This window comes from Lepisma saccharinum, chromosome 26 (genome assembly GCF_977018435.1).
Source record: "Lepisma saccharinum chromosome 26, izLepSacc3.1, whole genome shotgun sequence".
In the NCBI taxonomy this organism is placed as follows: Eukaryota; Metazoa; Arthropoda; class Insecta; order Zygentoma; family Lepismatidae; genus Lepisma; species Lepisma saccharinum.
In genome coordinates, this window is record NC_139254.1 from 11,837,023 (window position 1) to 11,862,126 (window position 25,104).

A 25,104-nucleotide genomic window follows, 5' to 3' on the forward strand; every position below is an offset into this window, starting at 1 on the left:
CATATTTATGAATAATCTGTTGTTTTGAAAATCACGCGGAATGTGAAAAATCGAAATTTAGAAAAACATCCAAATATTTGTTGAAAATGTGATCTCAGCATTAGATCTCATGTCATAGCCCATATTTAGACCATCACGCTATTTTTCTTCTTCATTTATTTTCGCTCTCTGTGGTACGTATTTCACAAACAAATCGTGGCCCACATTTGTTTTATGTATCGCAAATATCATAACCTATACAAAGCAGATGAGAATTCAAAGAACGCTGAGTTAAAACATACCTGCAAAAAGTTTTCGGAGGTCGCAATTCTATAACAGCGTCCAAGGCCGAAACTAACCACCACTTTCTCTTGCGAATTGGCGCCGCAACCTTTGTCCTTGACAGATAACCAGTTCCCATAGCCTCTGCAGGCTGCAGAACCCGGGAGCGCTGATAACTATAAAACCCATATTAAAACCTTGGCCCATAGTCATATATTAGAGTTAAAATCGCAATTCCAGCGAATAATAGCGACATTATGATGTAAAAACTTCGAACATGACAACGTATCCATATATAGACACGTGGTCATCTGGACTCTACCGAACGTATCTATTTATAGATGCGTGGTAACCGAAAGGATATTAATTATAAAGAAATAACTGAACCTTATCTCTGTTATAGACTATCAAAATAATATGCTCTTTTTTTCTAATCTGAAATGAACAATGCGAGGTCGACTGACTGACATTGAAAACATTATAGTGGTTGGCTTTGTATGTTTGTTATTTAGCGTCGCTTTTCAGAGATTTTTGGCTATTCGCGACGACAATATGAGTGGTGATGATGAAATTGATGAAGATACACTCAGGAACGCCCAGGTATTGGAACCCGGAAATGTCAATGGTGAGATCGAAAGCCGACTTTGTGTCGAGTCTTTGGCTGGTTGTGATCAAAATCCTCCTCAATACGGAATAACAGAAGAAAAATCTTATTTTAAACAATAAATAAATTTGTCATCTTCTCTTCTAATGCCATGAACAAATATGAACCCACTGAATTAATTGTAATCCTCGTGGACAGAAGTGATCCTGATGCAAACCACTCCGTTGTTTCTATTGGTTATGAAATTTTTCCCCTTCAAGTGTTGCAAAATCTATTTGTCCAATCTTAAAACAAAGCGTGATGCAATTTATATTAACTGATTCTCGCTCCGATATTTGATTGATTGATTTGCTCTGTTTTACTTCGCTTCTTCTGCCACTTTGGCTAATTTGCGAAGATGGGGATGAGTGATATGATGAAATTGATGAATGGACAATCACGAACATCCATGCCTAGGCCGGGATTCGGACCAGTTCGCTCCGATATTTAAAAATACGTACCTATATTTGTTATTGTGCATCTTGTTTCTAATCAATACGAGCTGAGGTTTAGAAAAGTCGTTTCACATAAACTGCAATTGAAACTCAAGAAGCAATCTGGCCAAGGTTATAGATCTGTTGTGTCGCAATATTTACGTTAAACTTGTCAATAACGGAAACATATACAGGATGTCCATGAAAAAAGGTTTGATTAAACGTTATAAGAGAAGACCAGAAATATTTTTTATAATTACAAGCATGGAACATATATGCAATTAGAAGCAATATACGCCCGATCATTCCGATTGAATCCATGTCCAACATGAAGGAATTGCGAAACCTAATTTCTCACTAATGTCATAATGTGCAATGATCAATATAGTGTTCATGGTGCCATTTTGCTTTTATCAACAGCTACTGCTTAATCGTGGATCACCTGAATGCGCTCTATCAACTCTTGCTATTTGTGGAGAGGTTGTACTTGCTTGCTTGAGTTGGTGTTTCAAGACCACTTGATGCATAGAAAGGCCAATTTGGACTGGACGTACGATTTAAATTGGGATCCGAACCACTACGTGCCTCCACCAGGTATCGAACCCGGGACCAATTGATTACAAGGCGGCGACGTTACCAGACTTGATCAGGTTTTGAATGGGAATCCATGTCCAATGTGAAAGATGTAAATGCTTCTTGTTCACTACATCAGAGTGATAAAATCGCCACGATGAAAATTCTTTAGTTGATATCAAGATTTCGTGTCATCGTGCCATCATTTCAAGACAGGTTCGACCATCCAGCCGGCAACAGTATAGTGGAGCTGTGAACAAAGTGGTGAGATATCACTTGAAAAACTACAAAATATCAGATATTCAAATGAAATAAAGGAAGTTGGACATACGTTTCCTACATAATCGCTGAATCTATGCTCTATGGACGGTAATCGGAATCTGATGTGTCGATAGGGCATTGGTTGTTTGTTTTTAAGTGGATGCTTAATATCAAGCATTTCACAGGCCTTTCAGTACAGTAAATTTTATCCATTGTTCCATTTGATTTATATCTTACTAGCTGATTAGCCGGCTTTGCCCGGGTATTTATTTATCCAAATCTTGTATTAGACAGGAAAATAATTAATTATAACTATAGTGTAAAATGTAACTAATTTTAAATGTGATCGTGAATGTCACCAATTAGCTTAGCGACTTCGAAAACTATGGATTCGACACTAATGTAGATCATATAAGTGATGGACTTGGAGTTGAACCGCATTGGGAATGTCACGAAAACTATAGATTCCATTCGCAACACAGCCTGAATGTTAGACAACCCGAGAAACATTATCGTTGTGCGGATTGCATAGAGTCACGGATGACTGTTTGTGCGAAATTTAATATCGGTGGTACGCGATTATTTTTACATGTCATACCCTTCCCACCCCCACAGTATTTCTTTCCAGGTTACAAGTGATACGCGTACCAAGTTTGGTTGAAATCGCTCCAGGCATTCGAGAGTTATGCCGGAACAAACAAATACACACACCCACACACACATATACATTCATTTTTATATATAAAGAGATTGCTCAGTAAGCTAAGCAAATTACATTTTTTATTATTTCTAGAATTTGAATTGATGTCCGTAAAAACTTGTATTACGAAATATTGTAACATTTACGGGTCATTATCAACAAGAATGTTTTAAGAGAAGAGAGAGGGGAGCGAAAATTAAGAACATTAAAGAGCTAGAGCCGACCTCCGTAGCGGAATGGTTAGCACAGCGTACTATGATATCAGGGTGTCCCGGATTCGAATCCCGGCCGAGGCATTGGTGTTCTTTGTGCGTGTCCCTTCATCAATTTCATCACTAAATTATCATATTTGCGATCAGTCAAAAGTGGCAGAAAAGCGAAGTATAATAAACCAATCACTTAATCGATCAATAGAGAGCTAGAGAAAGGAACAGAAATATATTAAGTCAGTCAGTGTCTGAGAGAGAATGAAATAAAGACTAAAGAAAGAGAGAGAGAGAGAGAGAGAGAGAAAGAGAGCGAGAGAGAGAGAGAGAGAAACTATAGAAGAAAAGGGAAACGAGAAGGTAGTGAAACAAATAATAAACAAGAGAGGAGAGAGAAATAAGAAATAGATTCTAACACATAGGGAGGAAGATAAAAATGTGGAGAAAGAAAGAACAGGAGAAAATTAAAAAAAGGAATACAAATAAAGGAAAGAATTTAAGAACTTGCAATTTTTCCATATTTTCAGAGGGGTGGGGTCAAGTGACCGGCGTTGGTGGTCATGTTGATGTCCATTTTTACTGTACATTGTTGACAGACAAACAAATATGGCGTAAGGGAGTCCTTTTCTGAAGGATCCCAAATGTCAGCCTCTCTTCCACAAGAGTAAGCACGCTGGACTGAAATTGCAGACTAAGAAAGCTATAGCGTCTGGACCCACAACAAGTAGAGGAAAAGGTCTAAATATGGGACCCCCCTTTTTATGCTGTCATTTTCGGAGGGAAAAAAATAATATATCAAGCACCTGCCTTTAAAATGCATATGTATGAATAAATGTAATAGCATGCTAAAGTATAGAAGGTCTCCATTTTTTTTAAAATAGCAATTTCTAAAAAATGGTAAAATGATGTATTTCAAAATTGTGGTCTAAATATGGGCTACTAGTGGCAATATAACAAAAAACAATTAAAATTTTTAAAAACCGCCAATTATTGCTAAAACATTATAAAATTCATATTTATGAATAATCTGTTGTTTTGAAAATCACGCGGAATGGGAAAAATCGAAATTAAGAAAAACATCCAAATATTTGTTGAAAATGTGATCTCAACATTAGACCTCATGTCATAACCCATATTTAGACCATCAAGCTATTTTTCTTCTTCAATTTATTTTCGCTCTCTGTGGTACATATTTCACAAACAAATCATGGCATTATAAAAGACCACATTTGTCTTATGTACCGCTAATATCATAACCTATACAAAACAGACGAGAATTAAGAAAACACTGAGTTAAAACATACCTGCAAAGAGTTTTCGGAGGTCGCAATTCTATAACAGCGTCCAAAGCCGAAACTAACCACCACTTTCTCTTGCGAATTGGCGCCGCAATCTTTGTCCTTGACAGATAACTAGTTCGTATATCCTCTGCCAGGCTGCAGCACCCGGGAGCGCTGATAACTCCAAAACCCATATTTAAACCTTCGCCCATATTTACACCTTCTCCTCTGTAATTCTCTTCTGAGGCTTGTTTTGTTTTTGTAATTGTCCGTTTCGCCAACTTCATCTAAACATATTTTTTTCATTCTCATCTGCGCGATTAGTCAAAAGTGGCAGAAAAGGGAATTAAAATAAATAAATGAATCAAATATATAAAATTAAAATATTCCATTTGCAAAAATAACTAATAATAAGACAATTTGAATTTAATTCTATTAGAATATAAAATATACAAAAATATGGAAAGAAAAAGTTGTGTGTTTTTCTACGGTTACTTGTGTTTTGGTTTCTCTACCTCTTGGATCAATCGCGACGATGAAGATGCGTGATGGGACAGACACTGTGATACACTCATATTTTAATCAGGATTCGAACTAAGGACATCGTACAGTAGGATCCATAATTATCGCTCTGCAAATTGTCAATGACTACTTTTCATTATTCTCCCCCTTACATCCTATCATTCCTATGTTTCTTTAAGAGAAATGGATTTTTAATTAAGTATTCTGGTGTAGGGGTTGTCAGCAACTTGTTTTCTTGTTTCAATACCTCAAGTTCTCATTGCATGAAACAATGAGCACAAAGACGGTGATGCACAATTTGCTTGGTGATACAGGACAGCGTATTGTTTTGAAGCAGAAATACATATCGACGTAAACTATACATAGCAGCTTTTGTAAATACAATATCCTTAGTTAAACAATGTGTGTCTGATTGTTGTGTTGGTCGTTCGCGTGTCATGCCGAAACATGCCAATCCCAGGGATTTTTTTCTCATAATAAATTCATGATCTGTCAATATCACTCATTCTGATTAACACGCCACCTTCTTATTTTCATATAAATATGATCTCGAGGCATGAATTAGGAAGGCAATTGATAAAATGTGCTCCCAGAAACAAGAATTAGTTTTCCTTGTGTGTTTGTACTGGACGTATATTTTTGACATCATGATTGCTTACGACGCTCGTAACGTTGCTAAGCAGGTAGACGATGCAGACTTAACTTGAATAACAGCTTCAACGAAATCAGTATATATATGTAATTCTGGTTAATCGAGAATTGGAAATATTTACCTAGACATCAACACACGGAGGAATTAATTGCCTTCTCTCCTCAGATGGTAAGCCATACTTTTGGTGAGTATTTATAACGAATTGTAAAATATGTACCTATATATTACTTTATAATGCCAATATGCTAAAAAAATATTAACGAGTTTTCAAATATGTAGGAACCTTGATTTTTCGCAAACACGGTAACACAGATAAACTTTAATTGTTACAAAGACGTGTTTACGTGTGACCAGTGACATGTTATAAACACATTTGTCATGCATTTGAAATTGCCAAATGACGCGAATTAGACATAACATGCGAATTGTGGCCTTTTCCGCGAATTTCAACACATTTTGTGCAAAATTTCGGCCAAAATCCAACATTCTTGTGTTTTAGGCTTGACAAAATAAAATGTGTTGTATTTACCCGTTTACAGGGTGCTCGGAAATTCCCCTTACAAAATCCTAGGGCAAGTAGAAGGGACTGAGTAGACAATATTTGGAATAGGAACCTATGTCCGGAAACGTACCGTTTCCGTGCTACAACCATGGCAATGTGTCGGATGTGCCTGTGTTGGTATGCAACCGGGTAGGCAGTATTTGACGTCAGAAGATCACCTGATGGCACGTGACGTCTACAAATTGTTGCGTTCCACTGTCGACACAGGTGTTGATCAATGAATAGTACGTTTCTTTTTTGTTTCCTTGGCATTGTTACCAAATAAATTGGTTTCTATTATGGACTGAGTCACACGTCATTCACTTCTGTTCCTTAAGTAACACCTCATTTGACATGGTTGTAATAAATTATGTCACTTTAGATTGTCAGGTGATCTTCTGACGTCATGTACTGCCTACCCTGTTGCATACCAACACAGGCGCATCCGACACATTGTCATGGTTGTAGCACGGACATGCGTTCCCATTCCAAATATTGTCTACTCAGTCCCTTCTACTTGCCCTAGGAGTTTGTAAGGGGAATTTCCGAGCACCCTGTATAACGCGTACATTTTCCAAAAAAATCTCTCCCTCTACCCCCCCCCCAAAAAAAAACTATGGTGAGTGTTACACATGGATAATTCCACTGCAGCTACATGAAACAACATGCAAATGAATGTTTTTTTTCTGGTTATTTTATTGTAACTTTTTGCATCACCGAGCAAAGTGGTGTGGTTCTGGCGGGAGATCGAGTGCGAGCCTACCGTCATGCAGGAACCGTGACATCGGTATATGTCACGCGAGAAATAATTGAAAATAAATTCCTCAAAAAAATCAGTTCCAACGTATCAAACTCTCACAAACATGCGACGTTCAATTTGTACTAGTTTAAAAGCTCCATGAAGTTAAAATTTTAGGTATATTTGTAAGAAAAGTATGCTAAAATGAAAACGGGATTTTGGGGGGATAACACTGAAAAGTAAACAATTTTGAAAATAACAACTGAAAAATTTGAGTTCCTATTTGTACCAGCGGATGACGATTTATTCTAAACTACATTCAATCTAATAAGGCATATTACAGTAATTCCAATGTAGGCCAATAATTTGTAAATACTAATTTTGATGGAATTGACCGAAAATTTAGCCCTAGTGGCCGAGTGTGTTTAGTGATCGACTCTCAATCTCGCTACCAAAAATTTCGGGTTCGAATCCTGGCCTGAGCATGTCGAATGCCCATTTCATCGATAATCATAATTCATTTCTATCGTCGCGAGTAGCTCAAAGTAACGTAAAAATAAGAAAAGTACGTATATGTACAAAAATACATACTAACCTTGAACAGAATGTAATATATGCTGATAGGTCTATGCTTCCCGTTGACGTCATCTACACAATTCGTTCAATATCTGTCCCCATACTTTGTAAGCAAAAGCAAGAAAAATAACAAGTACAGGGTGACCCATAAATCAGTCGACAATGAATAACTGCAAGTGTCAACTGACATATGGGTCAGTATTAGGAATATCAAATTACAGAAAATGAGAAAATTGTATTGATCTTTTTTCGTTATTTTTCAGGTAAAATGAAAACTCACGGATTTATGAAGAAACATGACTTTTTCGGAAATGTCAGATCTGCTGAAAAATCCACCGAGGGTAGAACAGAGGAGACATATGCCCAGTTGCTGAAACTCTACATGCAGAACACCTCTCTACACGGGTTTTGCTATATATCTTCCGAGAATGTGTATACGTGTCACAAGTAAGATATTTTTATTGCCTGCCAGTACGTAGTTACCAGTGGTGTATTTAAGTATACTGTTAGAAGTAACCGCGACATTTAAAATATTCTAACTTTAAAACTTAATAGTCTACCTGTTAATATATAAAGTTGGGACACAACCGTTCCCCCCCCTTTTCTTTCTATTGTTGTCTTTTGTGAGTGTAGGCAAATATTCACATCGACAAACGTGGCCATAGAAATCCGATTAAACACACCCAGTTATACATGTATATATACACATACATACATACATATGCATATATATATATATATAGCCCTATATATATATATATATATATATATATATATATATATATATATATATATATATATATATATATATACACACACACACACACACCGGGTGGTCCAAAAGTCCTGGAACGGTGACATATCATGAGAAATACACATCGAATCGGAAAACGAAAAAATACGTGTTTAATAAGTAAAAGAAAACTATTCAATGATATCACACTTGATTCCCCACCCCCGAATCTGCAATTGCTTTCACTCTAACATCTCCGTCCCTAATTGATTGATTGATTTAGTTTATTTTACTTCGCGTTTTGTGCCTCTTGGCTAATTTGCGAAGATGGGGATGAGTGATGAAATGATGAAATTGATGAATGGACATTCACAAACAACCAAGCCCGACCGGGATTCGAACTCGGGACCCTTGGCGTCGCAGCGCGATGTGCTAACCACTCGGTCACAGGGTCGGGCGTCCCTAATTGAGCTAGGAGGATGGTTGATAGCTTGTTGGACTCGGAATGAAGTCCTCTTTCCGATTCTACAATACAAAATGGGGTTTCCATTTAAAATAATGCATTTGTTCCCCACCCCACCCCGAGGGGGCGGGGGTGGGGAATCAAGTGTGATATCATTGAATAGCTTTCTTTCACATATTAAACACGTATTTTTCGTTTCCCGATTCCATGTTTATTTCTCACGATATATCACCGTTCCGGGACATTTGGACCACCCGTGTATATATATATATATGAAATGCTGTAACTTTATTCTATCTTGTGAGTCAACAATGTAGACTTGATATTTGGATAAAAATTCAATTATTGCACATAATTAAGGTAGAAGGTATTTTAACTATTTAATTTACTTTTTTTGGATTGTGTCCCACTTGTGACACCAAAAAACAATTTCACCTTAAATTGCTACATTCTGCTTCAACTCGCTAGCATATTCAAAGGCCAATTTCTCTCGTTGTCTTAAATAATTTATTTTTAATAATTTGACAATTCAAAGAAATTTCTTATTAACTAAAGACGCTGTGTTTTATCTGTTATGTTTGTTTAATCAACAGTGTTTACTTTCATAATTCATTGCACAGAAACTGTAAGGAAAATGTTGCTTAACTATCAGTAGAACACTTTCTTTAATGTCAAAAATGTAGTCTGGGTGTCCGTTTTAAAAACTGCGTAATTAAAATTACATTAAGTACGGTAAAATATGTAGTAGCTCTTAATATTTTATGTTCCTCCAAAATTTAGTTATCAAATGTTGCCTACCAAATTCTTACTTTGCTTGTATTTGTGTTTTGTTATGTAGTCTCGCTACTTTGGGCGAATCGCGACGATGAGGATGAATGATGATCAAATGAAATGGGTGATATCCAGCGAACAACTTCCCCCACAATTCATTGCGCGAAAGCACGGCCCGCGGCCATGATTCCGGCAAACATTTCGCAGCACAGACGGAGCGTGCTGAAAACACGTTTGATAAGGTTTGCGCTCACAGCTTTTGTGGCAGTAATTCAAGGTACAAATATAACGATTATATGCCAAATACAGTCTTTCACATTTTGCTAAGACTCCTAACAATGACGATGACCAGAGTATCTTAAAAGATGCTATTTTCCACAAAACAACGTTGTATAAAGCTATGTAACATACGAAAAAAAATACAGGACTATGGATCCTGTTTCTCATGGAATCAATCGGACCTATCCGATAGTGCAGTGGCTAATGCTATCCCCTTGTAATCGAAGGATCCGAAATTCGATTCCAGCTGGAGGGAATTTTAAAGAAAATTAAAAATATAACTTTTAGAAAAGTTAATTAAAACAAACTTTGTCTCGTGAAAATGATAATTTATACAAATGTTCCGAAGTACAAAATTTTGTACTATATTTTTTTAGGCCGTAACGTATCACTGTCACTTTTCGTATGTGTATTGAGATATGCTGAAAAGTATATAAAAATATACGCATACTTCGAACGCACTCGCTGATTGATTAGCAGTATTTCAAATTTTCTGTGAACGTTATTAGAGATCGTACAACAACCACACGCGTTGCAAAGTATGCGGATGTACAGATTAACACAAAAGTTATATAACGCTAGCCATAAACACAGTACTTGCCTTTCAAATACGATTCATATTTCAGCCCGGATTGGAAAAATCACGCCATCTCAACCACCGACGAAACTGTATAAAGGTATGATGTTCTCTCACAATTAATACATAAACAATGGCACGCACACATACACAACAAATTAATTCACCAAAGGAAAGTTCATTTGAAAATATACAATAATAGTAATACAATTAAAAATGTTAAACATCAGGTGATTTTCATGCACGCAGCATTTGCTTCGCTTCACGCTTGCCGGACTGAGTGCCAGAGCACGTGCGGTTTGGCCAGACTTCCCATGATGCTCTCCGCCGCTGACGTCACATTGAATATCCTCCATTGATGAAACAGCACACAGAAAAAGGAACGTTCGTATTAAGGAGAAGCCTGTTATCCAAACCTACGCTGGTGTGGTTGTTGAGTCGTCCGACCAGTTAACTCTGGGCTCCGAAGTGGCTCTATGAAAGCAGAACTAACGAATTTATTAAGCAGAATTTCATGTATTTAATCGCATTTCCCTCCTTCAAAAACGAAACGTGTTCAATTTTAGGCCTAGTTTCTAATGTTCAATTATATTTATTCCTCCGTGAAAAACTAAACTTATGGAATTATTAGGCAGAATTTCTTGTTAGGTACAATTTTCTTTTTGAAAAACGAAGCATGGATTTTGAAACCCGGATTTCTTGTATTCAGTATATTGTTCTCCCATGACAACCGAAATTGTATAATTGTTAGGTCGAACTTATAATGTTCAATTATATTTTTTCCTTATTGAAGAAAGTAACTTGTAGAATTATTAGGCCGAAATTTCTTGTTTTTTTAACATTTTCCTCTCTGAAGAACAGAACGGATCTTACGGACCTCTTAAGCCTGATTTCTTGTGCTCAGTTAGATTTTTCCACCTTGAAGGAGTCGTTACATTTCACACTATGACGTCTTGGGTCCTAGGTTCGAATTGGGTAAGACAAAGATCTGCGTGACTGTCCTATCAAGTATTTCATCAATTCATCTTCCATCTTCATCGTTACCATTAACTTCGAAAGGTAGAAAAGCGTAAGAAAGTATAAAAATCACACTATAAATATTTTTTTACAAATCAGATGCCTCTGTTTCTTGTAGGTTTTTCTGGGCCGTCGTGTGTTTCATAGGCATCGGCGGTGCAGTGTTCATGACGTCGGCTGTCATAAAGAAATATGCGTTCAGTCCAACCCAGACGGTGGTCGACGATGCGTATTTTCCGGTACATGAAGTTCCGTTTCCGGCAGTCACAGTTTGCAGTGTGAACAAGGTTCAAAAATCAAGGGCGAAGGAATTTTTCATCAGGTAAGCAGCGACGTTACAATTCATCTCTTAATATTTTTGAACCTATATCTTAACAAATTGTCCGTGCCCTTGCTTTTAATGCGAACTGTTTTAGTATTAAATCCCTTTAATTGCTGAATGATTCGTTAACACGATTAAGCCTTGTTGCCACTTACATTTATTAACTGAGTTCTCTGTCTGAAGAAGGCCCTGATATAGGGTAGAAACGTAACGTGTAAAGTGCTTTTAATTTTTAATAAACTGCCTTGGTCAGCAACATAGGCTTAACTTGGGACCTAACTTTGAGGGGGCAGAATTCAACTGGGTCTAATTTCGAGGGGCATAATTAAAGTGGGCCTAATTTTAAGGTGTCAGAATTAAACTGGGCCTAATTTTGGGGGGCCAGAATTATACTGACCCTAACTTTGTGGGGGCAGAATTAAAATGAGCCTAATTTCAAAGGGGTAAAATTAAGCTGGGCCTAATTTCGAGCGGAATAAACTGGGCCTAATTTTGTTGGGGCAGAATTAAAATGGCCCTAATTTCAAGGGGGTAAAATTAAACTGGGCCAAATTTCGAGGGGAAAGAATTAAACTGGGCCTAATTTTGTGGGGCAGAATTAAAGTGGGCCTAATTTCAAGGGGGTAAAATTAAACTGGGATTAATTTCAAAGGGGTAAAATTAAACTGGGCCTTATTTCGAGGGGACAGAATTAAACTGGGAATAATTTTGTGTAGGGCAGAATTAAACGGCCTAATTTCAAGGTGTAAAATTAAACTGGGTCTAATTTCGAGGTGAAAGAATTAAACTAGTCCTAATTTCGAGGAGACAGAATTAAACTGGGCCTAATTTGGAGGGGTCAGAATTAAACTTGGCCTAATTTTGTGGGGACAGAATTAAACTTGGCCTAATTTTGTGGGGACAGAATTAAACTTGGCCTAATTTTGAGGGGGCAGAATTAAACTGCGTTTAATTTTGTGTAGGGCAGAATTAAATTGGGTCTAATTTCGAGTAGGCAGAATTAAACTGGGCCTAATTTCGAAGGGACAGAATTAAACGGCCTAAATTTGAGGGGTCAGAATTAAACCGGGCCTAATTTTGTGGGTGCAGAATTAAACTGGACATAATTTCAAGGAATTCAAATTAAAATAGGCCTAATTTCGAGGGGAAATAATTAAACTAGGCCTAATTTCGAGGGGAAATAATTAAACTAGGCCTAATTTCGAGGGGACAGAATTCAACTGGGCCTAATTTTGTGGGGCAGAATTAAAATGGGCCTAATTTCGAGGGAACTGAATTCAACTGGGTCTAATTTCGAGGGGCAGAATTAAACTGGGCCTAATTTTGTGGGGGCAGAATTCAACTGGGCCTAATTTCGAGGGAACAGATTTCAACTGGGTCTAGTTTCTATGGGTAGAATTAAACTGGGACTCATTTCGAGAGGCAGAATTAAACTGGGCCTAATTTTGTGGGGACAGAATTAAAATGGGTCTAATTTCGAGGGGGCAGATTTAAACTGGGCCTAATTGCGAGGGGGCATAATTAAACTGGGCCTAATTTCGAGGGGGCAGAATTAAACGGCCTAATTTCGAGGGGGCATAATTAAACTGGGCCTAATTTTGTGGGGACATAATTAAAATGGGTCTAATTTCGAGGGGGCAGAATTAAACCGGGCCTAATTGCGAGGGGGCAGAATTAAACTGGGCCTAATTTCGAGGGGGCAGAATTAAACTGTACCTAATTTTGTTGGGGCAGAATTAAAATGGGTCTAATTTCGAGGGGGCAGAATTAAACTGGGCCTTTTTTTGAGGGGCAAAATCAGACTTGGGGCCTATTTTTGTGGGAAGAGACTCGAGAGGTTTTCTATTCCATAAGAACAGCGTCCAGGATTATTTTCTAAATAACTGTGAGCTGTGTCATTGCTCTTTATTACGTTTCTCCTCATGGCCCCTAACTTGTAAATTTTAATAAACCCGAATTTCCTTTTTTTGTGGGGGATGCGGGGGCAAATTCCACCTTGGCCCCGCCTTGTTGCTTATGCAACAAGGTTTGTGTATTCGATTTGCCACAGTTACTGGCAATAAATATTGGACATACAGATCCTGAAATTCTCGCTTCCTTGTAGTTCGTTATGTGTATTGCCTAAATCTACGGTGCGAAGTGGATTTTAATAGCAAAGTTTTTGTGCCAACGCCCTAGATTTAGGCAACACACAAAGACATTAAGGGAAGGGAGTATTTCAGTATTTTTTTGCTGCTGACTGTACATTGGGGTGCCAAAGGATTTTCGAAAACGTGGGTTACATATACGTTTTTAGAAGACAGTCCTCATTTTGCCATCTCTTCCTCCTTTTGATATATTTTTTTGGAATACTGGGTCAAAGAGGGGGGTTATGACCCCCACCAACCTTCCCTTGGACTCGTCACTGTCTATGTATTAATCCTTGTCCAGAGCTAAGATACAATAACATCTAACATCAATTCAGTTTCACTTCTAAAAGGAAAAGCGAAGGAACCGACCGCTCAAGGTCATGTGTCATGAGACCAGTTGCACGAGTTGGCGCATGGCAGTTGATCATGGCGCGACAGGAAAGTCAACAACTGGCCATAAACATAGACTTTTCTATTGCTATGAATGCAAGAACCGATTGCTAACATGACGACACTGAATGCAATTAATCCACAACTCTCACCGACCTGCAACAGGAAAAAAAAAACCTCATATTCTACTTTCCCCTGCTATGCAAAGATGATCGATGTTGTCAGTATCGTATCACCAGTAACGATAATGTATTCTAGAAATCAGTCATTCTGATAAACTTCTCTGTGGCTGACTTCAGTCATTGCCGATGAATGCTGGAATGGTGCCTATTGGTACCTACAAGCACGTTTAAAACCAATCGACCATGGACGATACTGTACTATGCACATTTTCCCTATGGCGGTATCTAGACACAATATTTAGTCATATTTTACCTCGACACACACACACACACACACACACACACACACACACACACACACAGAGGGAGAGAGAGAGAGTAGCATTTAATGAGTTTGTGAGGAGGAGCTTCTGGCACTTGGAAAAAGTTTATATAGACTCAAAAAATATTGAACAACTTTTATAATTTATACAGATATAACTGGACATGAATAGAAACATACTCAGTACCTAGGAGGCTAAGTAATGCATCCCACACACATGTTACAACCCCGACTACCATCTTGGATTCAACTTCTTTTCTTCATCAATTTCATAATATCATAATTCATCCTCATCTTCGCGATTAGCCAAAAGTAACAGAAAAGCGAAGTAAAATATACAGAATCAATCAATCAATGACTTCAATTTTTCAGAAACGAATAGGGCCTCCCCGATGGCGCAGTGGTAGCGTCGTCCCCTTGTAATCAGGGGGTCATGGGATCGTTACCCGGTGGAGGCACATAGTGGTTCAGATCACACTTTAAACTGTAGGCATGGGCGGAGTTTGAGCTTTTGCTTTGGGGGGAGCAGACTCTGGGAGAAGCATATGATGAACCTGAGGGTTGTTGAATATCCCCTAGCTTATAAGGGGTCCGGAGACATTCCCCCGGAAATTAAAAAAAAACAACTTAAAAACACTGAGTTCCAGGCCTTTTAGATTTGAAAATGTTAAATTTCCTCGCTTAAGTAAACAAATATTAATTCGTATATTGGTTGTCAGTTTTAAAAGAAGCAAAACAGTACGATTATTGCATTTTTAATTTCATTAATTTTTTATTGATATAATACTCGTATTACTTCAAAAAAGTTACGGTACAATAATAAGCTTCAGAAATTTTAGAAAAATTAAATTGAAAAGTTCTTTTGATGCCTCAGCAGTAACTGTTGACTCAACACAAAGTCATTTTACGTTTTCCTTTCTTCAAACTGTACACATCAATCAAATCGTCTAATTTCCTCTATTGTGGCGGACATGCCATCATGCCAAACATCAAGATTTGCGGTATGGCTTCATAACAAAAATATAGTAACAGAAGTTAATCATGTGTTATTTTTTAGTCTTTTTTTAAGTTGGGGGCCAGGCCCCCCTCTGGCTCCTCCAGAACTCCGCCTATGACTGTAGGTTCAGTCTCGATTAGCCTTTGTGTGCATAAAATGAACTTAAAACATCAACTCAAACCAAACTCTGAGAAGCGAATAGGGAGCAAGTGACATATGAAAGTCATGTGTAATTTTCTGAAAAATCGAACAATTGAATACAATACAAAGCACCTTGACTAAAACAATACTGGGACATTCTAGGAAGAAAAGAAAAGTGTAGCTATTTAAAACTTCCTTAATGATTTTTTAAAACTAATTCAGTCATCTTAACAAGAACGAGAATTACACTCCGAGGATAAAATCTGCATATCTAAGTCAGAGCTGAGGCTGTAAAGGGGCACTCAGCACACACAAGGACAAGCACAGCACAACACGACCCCACAGAGAATTATACTGGCCCTGGAGTCAGGCAGCAGGGCGTTGGACTTCAACGCTGCAGTTACTGGGATGTACTATGCAATATATATATGATGTACTATGTAAAGTCATTTTTGACTTTTTTGAATTATAACACCATTAAGCCTTGTTTCCATGATAATCAAAAACTCAATATGCTCACCAAGGCAGAATTCATTTTATTTTTAAACATAAACTAAACGTTACCTTTCAACCTACTAGCAAGGTCTTCCAGACTCTGTACCAAAATACAAATGAAATAAGGTACGAAACAGGAATACAAAAATCGCCTCTCTCCAAACACAAGATTATTAGCAAGTTGTTTATCTGGATCATTCCTTTACAGGTGTTCCAGCAGGTGGCCTTCCCCTGTCAACTGTTGTTTCACCTGACAGGCGACTTAGATAAACATTTCCTTTCATCTCGAACGTGGTTGGACTCCTTATCTCACGCTCTTTTTCCTTATCCTTTCTTTCTTCATTCCTCTTTCATCTTCTCTCCTCTTTCTCTCTTGTCCTTTCCACTCTTTCTAACACTTTCTTCCATTCTTTGTTTATCTTCAGTCCCCCATTCGAGTTCATTGTGTCTTCTTCCTCTTTCTTCTCTGTTTCCTTGGCCTTCTTCCATTTTCTCACTAGTACGCTCTTATCTGCTTAGCCTCATCCCACTCTATGTCATGCCCTGCTTCTCTCGTGTGTTTAAATATCGCATTTTGCTTTCTCTTAAGTCGTACATCATCCCTATGTTCTTTCAACCTGTCTTTCAGTCTCATTTTCGTTTCTATGTACACTCTCTGACATTCCTTACACTTCACTTCGTACATAATCCCTTCCTCTTCTCTGTTTTCCTATTTCTTATTTGCATCCAAAATAAATAACTTTCTAATAATCTTGTGTTTGGAGAAGACCTTGCTAGAAGGTTGAAATGTAATGTTTATTTATGATTTAAAATAAAATAAATTCTGCCTTGGTCAGCATATATGGATATTTTGAGTGTAGAAACAACACCATTCATCTCATTTCCCAGTAGCAAACTAACATAGTAGCATCTATTTAAAAATACCTTTCTCTATAATACGTTTTTAAATCAGAATCTAAGAAAAGCTAATGTTGCCTAGAATTTGTATAAATATCACTCTGTAGCTATGTGCCTTGTTATCAAATGTTGAGTATGCAAAAATGTTAAATGTATTTTATATTTCTTCTAGGCAATACAATCTAAACGCCAGTAATCCACAAGAGCTGGAGCCCTACATGACAACAATACAAGCAATAAACTATTTGTACTACCCGAAGTACTACCAACCAGTCTTATACTTGAAGGAAAGAATATCCACCATACCTCGCCTTACGGGTGTAAATATCACAGAACTTATGCTCAACGTAAGTTTCCTCATATTTATAAGCACCAGTTGGATGCATGTTTTCTTATGTGAATTTAAGTGATTTGATTCCACTTTGTTATGCTTGTCAATTCGCTTACACTGCCGGACTGTTTCCTTCCAGCAAGTTTTGCAGACCTTCCGGTTCTTGTTGAATGCCCAGTTACCTTGTAAACTCAGAGCACCTTGAAGTGTAGGATCCCGGGTAAAGACACAAGTCCACTCGTTGGCGTAGGCAGGGCAACAGAAAAACCTGTTACAAGGGGCGGGTAACCATGGGTAGAAGATAGACCTACTTTGCAGCTCTCTGAGTACGAGTGAGCGAAAGTGGTCCCATGCCAGTGGCGTATACTGAGTCCAAGGACTGGGCTATCTCACTATGTCACGTGCTCCTAGGCTATGAATAGAAATAAGTTTACTAACTACTAAGAAATCAGGTTGCCAACTCATAGGAAATCTGGTTGCCAACTCATAGGAAGTCTGGTTGCCAACTCATAAAAAATCAGGTTGCCAACTCATAGGAAGTCTGGTTGCCAACTCATAAAAAAACAGGTTGCCAACTCATAGGAAGTCTGGTTGCCAACTCATAAGTAATCAGTAGAGCCCGGAAGTTCAGGCATTTATTTTCGTTAAAATAGGCAGGCAAAAAGGCATTTATAATGTGGAAAATAGGCACTATGAATGAAAAAAAGGCAAAATAAACCGAAAAAAGGCACATTTGGAAGTCCCTTACTTTTATCTATAATTTCTGGCAAAATGTTAAAATCTACAGTGGGAAGAGCATTTCAATTTTCTTCGTCTTGATTGCACATAACTACAAGGTGTTTTTTTAAGTTCTCAACATTCATTGATAGTCGTCTGTCAGAGAATATTTTTCATAATAGAAAATGATCTTTCTACTTCGACAGAAGTTATTGGAGCATACATAAAACAAGATAATGTAGCTGGACTCATTTCGGTAACAGCATTTTCACCTTTTAGAATATCACAAATTGTTTTCAATTGTTTCAAGTTCTCATTTGCACTCACTACCCGTTTGCACTTTTCCGCAACAGCTGACCCCTTTTCTCCTGGCACTTCCATCATCTGCTGCATAGATTCCTCGAAGATATTCATGGATGCTACAAGAGTCTCAGCTCTTTTTTCTAGCTTTGTAATTGTCTCTGGCAATGCACCATAATGTGCAAAAATAAACGACAGTTCATTCTTCAGTTCTGAATAGCACAGGAGATTTTTTCACTTCACAAATTGAAGCCGCTTCATTTTCTGGAAGAGCATCGATCACCTCACTGATTTTTTCAAGGTTGTTAGCATAATATATAGCTGCTGATATCCAGGTTCCCCATCTTGTCAAGACTGGTTGCAGAGGTAAACTAAGCTAAGGCGCAACTTCCTGAAATTTTCGAGTTATTGCTACACATGTGATATGAAGCATGTTCGGGAAGAGAATTTTCAATGCTATGGCAGCCATCTTCATATAGGGAGCTCCATCATTGATAAAAAGTAACACGTCATCATGATGTACACCATCTGGCCAGAGCAGAAGTAGAGAATTTGAGAATAACTGAGCTATTGACGAACCATTGGCTCTCTGTAGTTGTTCTGACGTGAGAAGAAATGACAAGGATTCTTCGCATGTTGGTCCCATAGTTCCTATTATGACGTTGGCTATGTAGCGTCCCATAGCGTCAGTAGTTTCATCTATTGAAATCCAGATCATCTTTCTACCGTGCGTTCATTTCGATCTTCAGCCGAGAGATCGGGAGAAGCGTGGCGAGCGGTGCTGACGGAGATGCCGACATTTGCGGCCTGTAATGCCCGCTTATTTTTATGGACGTATGCAGACATTTATATAAATATTGCAAAACGAGCACTAACCTGTGTTATAAGATTACCGTTTTAATTTTAGTAGCTTAGTGGCTGTATATGCCGATGATTTTGACACGCCCACCTCATGTGAAACACGGCGTAGAGGTTTGTTTGGAGAACGTTCTAACGCTGCACCAATATCATGGAGTTTTGCTTCGGTTAGAATCCGTCGTTTTTGCTTAGGTGTTTTAAAATTTAACGATACAGTTTCTCGTAATTTAAGGACAAGATGTCTAACCGTATCTCTATGTGGAGTTGGAACGCCTGGGAATTTCTGTACAAATTGCCTACACACGTCTCGACACAAGTCTGTTTTCATGCACGTGTCATACATAAAAAAATCTTTGTTCTAACGTGAACCTTGCGGCTGGCATTCCAATCGTCTCACTGACACAACACACATACACACTGTAATAACACAAACAAGTAACTGCAAGTAACCAAGAATAACACTCTTGCGCAAAGTACGAAATTAACACGCTCTTGGTTTACATTGCTCGCCACTATATTCACAGCTCTGTCTTCATCTAGTCGGAAAGGAACAAAAAAACTCGAGCTCGGAGATATCGGATTGCAAGGAAGCTTACGAAAACCATTCACTTTTAACGGTTTCGTCTGCAGCGTAATCTTGATACAGTGTTGCACATTCGAAACCTCCAAACGATTCCCATCGCCACAAAACTCTTTCAAGGATATAAACTTAAGCAGGACGTTACTGGTCAAAATTATGATTAAAATGTTCTATTATCTGTGGCTCTTAACATCGTTTCTAAAGCGTATTTTTTGTGTATATAAGGGCAGAACTTGGATGAATTACAGATGATAAATTATAACACAGGTTAGTGCTCGTTTTGCAATATTTATATAAATGTCTGCGTATGCCCATAAAAATAAGCGGGCATTACAGGCCGCAAATGTCGGCATCTCCGCCAGCGCCGCCCGCCACGCTTCTCCCGATCTCTAGGCTGAAGATCGAAATGGACGCACGGTACAAACTTCAGCACGAATTCTTTGCAGAGCTTCTTCGTAGCAGACGCTTACATATGTTTTCCGCAGTGTAGATTTCGACGGCACCGTTTCTTTAGTGTATTTCTCCAGGAATTTCATCAGTGACTTGTTTCCCACTTTTCAAAAAGATATTCCTGCTTCCATGAAAGCTTTGCACAGTTCAAGGGAAAACTGAGATTGCCTGTTGGATGAAGTGCCCACTGTTGAAATTAGGGATTTCTCCTTCTGTCCGATCATTTTAGCAGCTGCAGATTTATGTTTTGCTGTTGACACATGCTGAGATATAAAGTATTTTTTCTCATGTTTGATTGTTTTTTCACATATCTTGCAGAGAAGATGGTCACGCACGTAACCATGTAACTTAAAACTTAATGACACACTAAATTTCGGCATGATGACAACTACACGATCCTTTCCCTCCAAAGTGCAGAACTAAACTAAAGATAGAGAACTTGATTTTGGAATCCATGCAAAGGCCTTTGAGCATTAGTGCTGTTTCTTGTCAATAACCCCCTGACACGGACGCTGGACGTGATGACGTAATTGTGCAGGTCTTCTGCAACAGGTTTTCAGCAGTCAATCATGCACAAGAAAATGTTAACTGAAAGGCAATATCCTAACCCAGCATGAAATACTTTTTCTCACACTTTTCTCCTTCAGGAATGTTGAAACATGCGTGAGTTCAATATTACCTAAATAAGGCAAAAATTATTCACATAATAAACGGAAGAAAAATAAATGCCAACAACGTTCTTTGGGAGAAAAATAATTTATATACATATTTTTTTTTAAAAAAAATGGTCAAATTTCATTAAAAAGGCAAAAAAGGCATTATAATTAAAAATAGGCAGTGGGGTCCCAAATAGGCAAAATAGAAAATGAAAAGGCTTCTAAAACATTTGAAACAAGATAAAAAAACATATATCCGGAAAATTTTTATCAATATATGCAGTAGATAAAAAGAGGCATTTTGCCAAACTTCCGGGCTCTAGTAATCAGGTTGCCAATTCATAAGAAATCAGATTACCAACTCCAGAATCAGCATCATCATCTCACTGATATGAATAATATTATTTACAATTTCTGATCGATTATTCTCTTGTATTTTATTCTCTACGCTTCAGGCTTCGCAGATAGCCTAGCTGGCCTAGAATATACGCTCATGTACCATGCGGTACTCTACGAGTAAGGATGGCTGAAAGTGAATCGATTTCAAGCAGAATAGGGAGAGATTAAGAATGTGCGTTACCGCGGAAATGAACCTTCGGGTTTAGGAAGACTACTTAGTTTAGTTCCAAAGCAAACGTTACCATGCATAGAAAAGAATATTTATGTCTTGTTTTAACAATTTGTTGCGATGTGAAACCTCCCTTTTTACCTAGGGTGGTGCGTCACTGGGGGGAGTAGGCAACGTGATTGGTCACTTACGGGGTTGTTTTTCGTACGCGTCACAATAGGCGCTAGAAATAACCGATCCTACGATCATGTTCTTCAAATCTGCCGTTCTTACGCTACTGGAGGCTGGGAATAACTCCAGACACTCGAAACAGCCACTAGGTTCGAATCCTGATTAAAGCATGGAGAAACATCTAAGAAATAGAAAAATTATGTAAACGAAATAGATTCTACGAATATCTTACACTATGCGTTCAATATATTCCTTCAAAAAATATGTAATACACTCTTTAATTTATTGTTTTCAAATAACGCACAGAAATGAGCATGTTTCTATGTTAAGTTTTTTAAAAAAAGATTTAGGCCGGCCCCCGTGGCGGAGTGGTTATCACATCGCGCTACGATGCCAGGTGTCCCGGGTTCGAATCCCGGCCTGGGCATGGATGTTTGATGCATTCATCAATTTCATCATGTCATCACTCATCCCCATCTTCGCAAATTAGCCAAAAGTGGCACAAAAAGAGAAGTAAAATAAAGCAAATCACTAAAATCACTAAAAAAGATTTAAGACCTAGTGTGTTTGTTTACGTCTTCTTCGCTAAAGAACGGTTGAAAATGTATAAAACTTCTTATAAAATATTGAAAAATATCTACTTTTTCCGTTCAATTTTTCATTTTTAAAACTTTTTTTTTTTTAAAAAAAAACTCTGCTTAGATGGCTTTTAACAGTGTCCTTTTCCAAAATTTCAAAGCTTTTTTCTCTTTCAGTTTCTTCCTACTTGCGGAGAGCTCTTTGCGCTGTGTGCCTGGAAAGGAGACGTCGGGAACTGCTGCAATATCGTTGAACTCCAACAAACAGAGGAAGGGTTTTGCTATTCTTTCAACTCGGGAACTGCAATGGGCAGCAACAGAAGGTTTGTGCAGATTTAGGTTTAGGCAACCATTGTCATTAACTGGTAGACCAGGTAGAGTGTAGTAAGCCCGTAAAGTCTGAGTATTTTCAATATTTTCGGCCTACCAACAGTGTAGAGCAGTGCTTCCCAATCTTCGTAAACCCACGGCCCGGTAAATTTGTTTTATAAACGTCTGTGTCCCGCTTCCAACAATTTTACTCGTAAATAGTTTCTAATTATTTAAACTTTATTAGTTAATTAATATCTACTCTTGAAATTCAATGTTAATAAATAAATTACAGAATAATCGTAGAGAGTATTATTTCGATTATGTCTAGGTTTGTTCATAAACATTGTAACATTTGGTTTAAATTACTTGACAACGACTGGATCTAGTGAAACCTTTTAGTCTCCTCTGGCCATTATCATAAAATAAATTAAGTAAGCGCTGATTGGAAGGTAAAAGAAACTAACGAAGAACTAAAATTGAACGGTGTGACTCAGCTGTTAGCATATGCAGATGATGTAGATTTACTGGGAGATATGTAAATACAATTAAGAATAATGCTAAAATATTTTTCAAAGCAGCTAGAGAGATAGGTTTGGATGTTAGCAAAGATAAAACTAAATATATGCTTACAGGCTGAAACCAAGTGTTAGGTAATAATCAAAATCTAAGTATTGATAGCAACTCGTTTGAACCAGTTTCCAAATTCAAGCACTTAGGACTAATAATAACAAATGAAAATGATATTAAAGAGGAAATAAAAAGCAGTCTTAATTCAAGAAATGCATATCTTTCTGTTCATAAACTTTTGTCTTCTCGTTTAACATCTAAGAAACTAAAAGTTAAAATATACAAAACAGAAATTTTGCCTGTAATATTATATAGATGCGAAACTTGGTCTCTTGCATTGAAAGAGGAACATAAATTGAGAGTATTTGAAAATAAGATCCTTAGGAAAGTATTTGGGCCTAAAAGGGATGAGGAGACAGGTGAGTGGAGAAGGTTACATAATTTAGAACTACATAATTTGTATTCATGTTCAGATATTATTAGAATGATTAAATCAAGAAGACTTAGGTGGACAGGTCATGTGGCACGAATGGGAGAGGAGAGAAGAGTTTACAGGATTCTTGTTGGGAAGCCTGATGGTAAGAGACCAGTAGGAAGACCAAGACGAAGATGGAGGGATAATGTTGAGATGAACCTAAAGGAAATTTGTAGGGATGGAAAAGAGTGAATAGATCTTGTTCAGGATAGGGACAGATGGAAGGTTTGTGTAGCTACAGCTGTAGCTGTAGAGAGTTAGTTAGTTGATTTTCATTGGCATGTTCCATTTCGGACACAGAAAAATCACATCACAATTCTTCAGAATATTTTCACTTCAGTATATTTGTTATTGGAGATTGCTGCGCAAACTAAATTAACCTTGGTGCCCGACCGGAAAGCAGCGCGCACTCCGGTTTAGATAGTTCGATCGCTTACCACCACTGCCAGGAAAGCATTTCCTGTTATCGCAATGTAAACCCGAAGGAAATATCATCTTTACAGGTAGTTGCCAGCTCGGGCTGCTAATCGCTTCACCCTTCTGACCCTAACTCGAGAATGACCTCAAGGTTTTAATTCTGGTTCCCATAACCCCCGCTTTGGTGCGCCCATGTACGAGGGGAGAGTAAAAAGTTTTGAGCCTCACGTGGAAGGAGTGATACTAGGTAGTTAAAATTTTGGAGGATGTAAGGTTTGAGTTTTAGGACACTCTGTGTGAACTTTTAAGAAATTCGCATGTTTTCTTCTATTTTCTTGTCAGGTTCAAAATGAATGAAGTGTCAGAGAAGAGAGTGGGCGACAGGGCCGTGATTCGGTACCTCTGTCGACAAGGCCTCACTGCAAAAGCTGCTTTGGTCGAGCGTGGCTTCGCACTTCCCCATCCACCTTATTCCCCCGACCTGGCCCCGTCAGATTTTCCTCTTTTCCCTGCTATGAAGAATTCACTTCGAAGACGTCACTTCCACACGGACGAAAGCGGTTATTCAGTGGTACGAGACTCAGGACAAATCATTCTACCAGATGACTGTAAACGAATTGCAGCACAGAATGCATAAGTTCACTGATCTGGTGGGTGATTATAGAGATTATGTAGAGAAATCATAATGAAAACCTGTAGCTCAAACACACCTTCCCTGTGAGGCTCGAAACTTTTCACTCTCCCCTCGTATATACAGTTCGATTGCTTTCAAAAGGTTTTCCAATTGCACGTCTTATTTCAAGTAGATTTCTCAAGTAAAAAAAATGTTAATAATGTAAACATTGTTTGATAATAATTTTCTATTCCAGCACGGACGATGATTTCTGGAGGAATTACGCTCAGGGTGCCACTTCCGGATTGGAAATTTTCTTCAGAAATGTGTCAGACGAATACCTCGAACAAGATAACAGGCTAAAAGGATTCAATGTTAGTTTACACAGAGTAAAGGTCTTGCTTTACATTGAGCTACATTCATGGTTATAAAGTATATAAAAACTGCTATAAGTTAAAAATAAGTATA

At 37.9% G+C, this 25,104-nt stretch overlaps 1 protein-coding gene across 1 annotated transcript in view; it reads left to right on the top strand.

Moving 5' to 3' along the window:
* Positions 1 to 813: 813 nt before the first annotated feature.
* Positions 814 to 25,104, top strand: part of LOC145979376 (sodium channel protein Nach-like) — a 49,624-nt gene continuing 25,333 nt past the window's right edge. The window contains exons 1-6 of the mRNA XM_083112244.1: positions 814 to 886; positions 7,652 to 7,835; positions 11,347 to 11,550; positions 17,216 to 17,390; positions 22,430 to 22,575; positions 24,893 to 25,010. Coding sequence (XP_082968370.1) covers positions 814 to 886; positions 7,652 to 7,835; positions 11,347 to 11,550; positions 17,216 to 17,390; positions 22,430 to 22,575; positions 24,893 to 25,010 — 900 coding nt within the window. The remainder of the gene's footprint in view (positions 887 to 7,651; positions 7,836 to 11,346; positions 11,551 to 17,215; positions 17,391 to 22,429; positions 22,576 to 24,892; positions 25,011 to 25,104) is intronic.